Source organism: Pygoscelis adeliae, unplaced genomic scaffold (genome assembly GCF_000699105.1).
Source record: "Pygoscelis adeliae isolate BGI_AS28 unplaced genomic scaffold, ASM69910v1 Scaffold63, whole genome shotgun sequence".
Taxonomy (NCBI): Eukaryota; Metazoa; Chordata; class Aves; order Sphenisciformes; family Spheniscidae; genus Pygoscelis; species Pygoscelis adeliae.
The window spans coordinates 6550598-6558023 of record NW_008824414.1 but is presented as its reverse complement, the minus strand read 5'-3'; the positions used below and the strand labels follow the sequence as shown (position 1 = coordinate 6558023).

General features: G+C 37.7%; 1 protein-coding gene across 1 annotated transcript in view; it reads left to right on the top strand.

Annotated features, from left to right (window-relative positions):
* Positions 1-429: 429 nt before the first annotated feature.
* The window catches only part of ESRP2 (epithelial splicing regulatory protein 2), a 64751-nt gene continuing 57754 nt past the window's right edge, over positions 430-7426 (top strand). The window contains exon 1 of the mRNA XM_009320853.1: positions 430-483. Within this exon, the coding sequence (XP_009319128.1) occupies positions 430-483 (54 nt within the window). The remainder of the gene's footprint in view (positions 484-7426) is intronic.

Below are 7426 nucleotides of genomic sequence, written 5' to 3'. Positions count from 1 at the left end.
CTCCAGCAAAAACATCAAGGGATTTCGTCATTGGCCATCCTTCTGAATAACTGCTTGGGGAAAAAAGTGTGTGTATATATACTTACATAACATATATTTTAAATATATGTGTGTGTGTATATGTAAATATATATGCATGTTGTTGAGGAAAGGGTTCCTAACAAATCCATTGATCCCTCTGTCCTCTTGTTTCCATCATCCACTGGAGTTTCTTGTTAAGCTCAGATGACAAAGAGAAATAGTTTTCTGTTCACTGGAACTGCTGTCTCTTCAGTGGCTCTACCAATAGAATACTTTATTTTGATGTTTAATAAGGTCTAGACTAAACCCTGAATCCCTAAACTTCAAAAACATTATCTAGGACCTTTCCAGCTAAGAACAAAAACTATATGTATGTTATGAGTTCCAATAACCAGAAAAAACTACATCATGGAAATTAATTGCATTTACCAGAATCTAGAGGCAGATTCAAAGGAAGCAGAGGTAAGAAAGCATCAGAAGCAAATGTGGGCTCTAGAATGACCTCCCAAAATGGAAGTCGTCTTGAGTCCTGACACTTTTATTAGTAAATTTAGTATTGTGGAGCTGAAGGGACAGTAGAATCAGAAGCTTACTAGTAGCTCAGTGCTGATTCACTTGGGGTGTTAAATGTTGCATTAGTTAAGCAACAACAATTGAGAAAGAAGCTGTTTCCTGGAGATTAACAGGTGATGGGGAAGGCTCGATGGCCTGAGGCTGCTTTTGTTATTAAAAGGTGGGATGGGGAGGAAAAAAGCTGGCTGCGTGGTATTTATTAATGAGCAAAGCTGGTTAACAAATAGGGACATGATGTTTCTAAAATGACTATTCCAGCCGTCAGATTGGAGTCCCTTCTTGAAAACCTGAATCACTTTGTGGCAGACTAAAATTAAAGAAAGCAACTGTTCAAAAGGGTATGTCTGTGCATACTGCTATAGATGCATGTTCAGAACTACCTAAAGGGAACACTCAAAATACGTATGCTCGTGCATCTGATGTATTGAAAAGATCTGTCCTTCATACCATCGGGTTTTTGTGATATTCTGGTAAACAAACACTGACGTTCTTGTCCAAGGTCAGATTCTGTCTCATACATGGATGGTATAAAAAGTTTAAGGATAGTGCTGTACTATTCTTTTTCCTCAGCTGTTACGTCTGTGCTTTAGCTATCACTCTAAAAAGATTTGAAAATGTAAAATTCCAAAAGTAATTTGAAAGACCCAGAGGCTAAAATGGTTGCTGTGGATATTTTAAAATACTGCTAAGTAGCTATGAGTGCATGACCCTATTATGCTATTAATTGGTTAATAACCAATTAAGAGTTTGGCTGCCTACTATTTAATCTCATTCTGTTGCTTTGTCTCCTTCTGTACACGCATGTGAAGTAAATAACTGTTATGTCTTTAGAGCAATATGGTCTGTACTAAACTGATTAGGATGTATGTCATAAGACTTTAGATATGACACCTTAAGGAAGTCTGTTCTTACGTCACCTCTCATACTAATATTATATTTGTTTGAAGGACCCTAGAAGGGCATAATATAATGATCATTCTTCTTTGCAGCAGTACTTGCTAAAGCAGCTTATAGTTAAAACAGCATTTCAAGCCCCAACCAACCCCCAAAAAGAAAAAGGTTGTGAAACTGCAATTTAATTTCACCAAAAGATAGTTAGGGAGTCAAGGCTTCTGAAAATTCCCTGAAAAATTTACTTGCCAAAACAAGTTTTAAACTCCTGGTTACAAACACAAAATGAGCTTTTTACAGTGTGTAAGTAATGAGAGGGATGTTGCATCATGGCTTCGGCCAGTCTTAGGTTTGCTGAAACGGGGAGACTCTTTACTCTCACTCCTGACTGTATGCCCCTCTATTTATGTAGGCTCTGGCAGTAACAGACTCTGCGTAGAACAAACTCAGTCTGGTGCCTAAAAGGTGTTTTACTGGTGAATTAACAAGTTTCATTGGCTCAGCTGGAGTCTGACCACAACCACAGCAGGTACAAAGAGATGGGATACATGAAGCTGGGAAAGAGAAGAGTGGGGAAACAAGAAGGACCTCCCACTTCTGGCAGTGGCAAGCTGTCAAACCAGCTTAGCTGTAGCATTTAACTTCAAAAATTGTGTTCAGAAGTTTTGCTTGAAAAGGCAAGTGTCAAATTAAAGATTTTTCTGAACAGAGTTTACATTCAGAATTCAGTTCAAATTTGCAGGTGGTCATGTGAGCCTGTTGTCTGATAACTATTCGAACAGTTAAAGTTTAAGACTTGGGTATCATCTCTATATTAAAGTTTTAAAAATCTCCCTTGGTAATACCATGCAGTGAAACAAAACATACAGAGACTTAAATACCCTCAGCCAGTTTTGCAGTAATCTTACCATGCCCACTAAGACGAAAAGTAGCAGAGCAATCTATCAGTTTACTATGATTTTAGGAGTTTCTTAAACTCTAGTCCAGCATTCTCTTAGCAGTGCTGCTGAGACTATTGAATATGCTATCACCCATAACTTGTTTTTTTGTTCCTGTCATCTGGAGCAGTTCTGAGCAGCAGAAATACCGAGCAGTTCTGGCAGCAGAAAGGTAGTACTCTATAGGTGAGATCATCCTAAATGTCATAAAATGTATTTGTTGGCTGTTTAAACTGAAGCAGATGACTTTGAAGGAAATTAGATAGTGTGTACCTGCCTTTTCTGACAGTAGACCCAAGAAGGCTGCACTTTCTGCTGTAGAAGCTCTGACAGGTAAATGGGATGTATTATTGTTTGCAGCTGACAAAAATGTTCACAAAGTCAACTTTATCTACACCAGGTCTGGAAACATTTTCCTTACTCTGAGGCTGAATAGATCTTTGAAATGCTTTTGGCAGGCCAACTATTAGTACATACTTCCGTTTAACTAGTTACAATTCGCACATAATATGAAAAATTATTGGCTGTAGGCCACATGAGAGCTGAATTAAGTTGTGAATTGTGTTTGCCTTCTGGATCATAGCTTGACTACCCTGATCTATACAGTAGAAAATGTTCAAGCAGAGGATGCCATATTATTCAGCTGTAAGGGTTAATGTAGTAATGATGAAAGCTAAACTGAGCAAATAAATGGACATTTACCATTTAACATATGTGATGTAGTGTTTCTGTTAACACTGCTACTGCTGAATGTTCCTATTGACTGTATGTTTTCCTCTTGGTTTCTCAGAGCCATAATTCAAGACAAAAGACTCAGATTTATTTTTTTTCTTCTAACAAGTTGAAACACTCCTTTTCTCCTCCTGCCTCATTGAGACAAACTGTACAGCAGTGCAACTGCAACAGCAGTATGTTTGTCCTCTTGCCTTGGGTGTATTGCACATTCACTGCCTAAGAACACTTTCAAAGGTGACCTAATTCTGGGTGGGCTGTAAACAAAAATGCCTGTTTAAAAAGGGTTATCCATGGACTCTTCAAGGCTTCTGTGTATCACCTCTATATTATAAATCTCATATCTGATTCCCACATGTCATTATTAGATGTATATAAATATACATATTTTATATTTAAAATTGGATGTGTCTATCCTGTGGTTTTCTTTGTAGTGCATATGAAGTGTGAGACTTAGTACTGTTTCAACATGCCTCCTATATTTTTTTAGATAAATCTACTTGTTTTGATACTCTTCTTCAGGGTAAAAAATTCAAATTGGTCCAGAGAACACACAAACCTGAGGGAAAAGTCTAATTATTGGGTAGAACTTGACTATCATCTTCTGAAGACATTAAGAAGAACTTTTAGAATTAAGTTGAAGGAAGCAAAGAGAAAGAGAAGGCAAAAGGTGTTGTTGAACTGTTGAGCAGAGGTTTATTCTGTAATGCTTTGTAAGACAAACAAAAGCAAAAATCTCTTCATGTGAAGTTAGTCATTTAAGATTGACTCTGCAGATCTGAATGATGTTTGATCAGCACAGTGGTCCAACCATAGAAGTAGTCTAGGTACAGCTTAATGTTACATCCTTCTATTTCCTGAACAACATACAAATTAGTATGGGTTATTATTTGAATGAGTCCATAGGAGAAAATCCATGATGAGATGTTCGTTCAGTTGGTAGCACTTACCATTTGATTTGAAGGTAAGACAGTAACTGCAGAGCACTGGTATGGGATACTGTGCCACTACCATCTTCCAGAGCATTTCTTATAAGAGGTTCATAGTTTCATGGCCAAACACAAATGCATCATGATATTACGTCTACTTAAAGGCTCCCACACTAATTCCAGCTTTTTAGAGCATACTTTACTGCATGCCTAAGCTAGAGTGTGGTCTTGCAGAGATTAAATGACAATTATGTTCCGTTAATATAATTCTGCCCTTTAGCCATGGGCAAAGGACACAGTTTTGGAATTTTCAAAATGAAAACGAAGGCAAGTATTACAACTAACCTTAAAACCTGCATTCACTGTATATCTTACCATGGTGGAATAAAATGCATCCAAATAGTGCAAAGGAGTAGGGTACATCAAGCATGATACTAGCAATGCATTCTTTTTTCAGAATGGATCCAGAGTCCAGGAAGTATAATATAACTAATTTATATAAAAATAATGACAATAAAGCTTTTCCTTTCTTGCTTTAACTTTCAACAGGAATTCACCCATGTACTTATTCAGGACATTTTTACAAGGCCCACTGGGGTCTTTTCTCTACTGACTTCTATTGAGTCTGCTTAGCTGAGAGCAATAGTGGAACTTCAATGCAACAAGTTAGCTCTGTGCTGAATGCTGCCTTCACAACTGACATCTGTCATGTCACAATGAAACTTCTTGAGAAACTGCGCAAATGGTAAGAAATACGAGACCTTTTGCAGGAATGTGGTTTACATCACATTTGGGATCTTTTCATGGCCTGGGAAAAACTCAGTCACGATCCAGCTTTGGACTAAAGCCTGCCACTGGAGTTGACTTGATATATGCAGAGTTCTTTTCTATATTCTTAATCAATGGAAGCATATCCTCATTCCTTTCCAAAGGCCCTGTCAAGCAGATGTCTTTTGAATTGTGGCTAAAATACAATTTCATGCTATTTCTAAGTAGGAACAGATATCCTGAGTTTCTGAATCCTCACAGTGAATTCTGCCAGTCAACGCCTTTTGTTACATCAAGGATATCAAATTGAGGGCACATGGACTGCAACTGTGGCCATGTGTTGGCATGTATGTACACAGAGGAAGGAGTAATGAGAAAAAAAGAGAAGAGATTATACACCCATTCTGTGTAGTACTTGTAGTTCATAAGCAACATATGAAAAAAAAAAAATTGCTTTGAGTCAAGGAGTTCAGAAGTAGTCCTTGCTGTACTGACATGATCTTCATTTGCTTAGGTTTTTAAGGTGCAAGCCTTATGCAGAGTACGTGACAACACTATAATCCAGATGGAAAGCAATTATTAAGGGCTACACAAGGAGCAACTGTTGCATAAGTATAGTAACTTCAGAGTGAAGCTGCTTAAATATGAAGGCATTGCTGGGAGGGGTGGAGGAAATGTATCATAAAGAAGCACTTATGTGGAAGGAGCATGTGTCTTCTAGGCAGTCATTCTAAAAAAGGGTCCTATGTACTGCTGGTAGAAAAGTGAGAGAGTCGCCTTCAACTCAAATGTAAAAATATTAAGTGTATAATGGCATTATAGCAGGTGTGAATTTCACCCTATTAAGGCAGTTTTTCTTTGAAGTGTCACTTCCTTCCAATGGGGGGAAGGGGGAGACAGTAATGACTATATGTCCTGAATGATGTGTTAAATAATATGTATTCGATTTATACTTGTAATACTATTGTGGGAAACTTGTGATCCCTACAGACATTTGATCATTCTGTGTTGCTATATACTCAGCTAATGTTCTGCATTTTCAGATACTTGAGAGAAAGTATAGAAAAATATAAACTAAAGGAAAATTGTAGGAAGCCAGAAATGCTAAAAGGGAACAGATCAAGTGTCTGCCTTTGGCCCAAACTTGAAAACTCTGAGGGAGCATAAAGGTGAGGAATGAAAATGAATATATCACAAAGGATCTATGGGTATGTGCATGTAGATATACATACTTATTTGTCTATAATATTGGATCATGTATTTTGGTGAGCTTGCTATCCAAACATTAATGTTACCTTGGTTGAAATAAGATGTATTTTGATCTAGGAAATAGATTAGGAAACTGAACTGTTATATTTTGATTCTCTGAAATTCGATGTTGAAGTCACTGAAGTGTTTCACACAGTATGTAAATTAGCTTTGTATATGTCTTTATCCTCTAAAGGGTTAAAGAAATGAAACAAATAGATCCCTGAGCTCTGATTTTCCTTCGTGTATAAACAATGCTCTTGAAATTACTGGGTTTTGTCTCACTCAAAGACAGTGGATCAAATAAACTCCTCAACGTTTCGCCCCCATAGTAATCTTTCTTGATACATGCTGAAGTTTTTGTTTCACGTTAAAGATGAAGGCAGCAACCGAGGCTTTAAGTTAGAGAGCATTCCAGTACACATCCTTTGCCTCAGTATTCCTCAAGCATTGCGCAAACTATCATGCCCAATGCCAAGCCAAGTTCCCTGTTGAAATGTGACAAATGTTTTTTGTAATCTAGCCTTGACTGTATTGTGGAAAGACAAATGAAGACTGAAGAGCAGATTTTATATTAAATAGCAGCACTTGGCAATGAATATTTGTTGCCTAAGAACCAGGAACTGTGGGACTGACTTGCAGAACTGTTGGCTGAATTATCCCTTTTTCTGAAACAGACTTAACACTTTTTGTCAGTGATCATATGATTTTTTTTTTCAGTTGAGACTGTATAATCCTGCCTGCTTAACCCATGTATTACCAGTCCCTTAGGATTCTTCTAAGAAAGGGATGTGTTCTTTTCTACATGAGAGAAAAAAAGTCTATCTTACACAGCATATTGTCCATACAACAATGAAGAAGTTACTCTATGACTCTTGAGTGTGTGAATACAGTGGTTTTGTAAATCCCTTTGAGCCTAGTCTTGAGAAAGGCAGCTAATCCCAGTAAAAGGGTATTGCTTCATATGAAATCTTTGCAGAGCTGCGGAATACATTCCTCCATCCCAGTTGCCCAGGCTGTTTGCATACTGGGGCTTTGGTTGCTACTGTAGATAAACTGGGCAAATAAATGAAACTGGCTGTTATTTTACACCCACTAGTTTTGTTTCATTACGTATATGCTCACATCCTCCTTCTCCCCCCTTCACCCTGCATAGTATATTGTGACTATATTATGGAGACTGCTGTTCCTTTGAAGCAATGAAGATGCATCCTCAAATGCATTGCCTGTCTCCTCTACTGCTTTTAGGCCTGTGCAGCCAAGTTGTAATTCTTAAAGTATGAATCCTTTCCCCATTGCATTTGAGCCTACGTCATCCTAATGTGT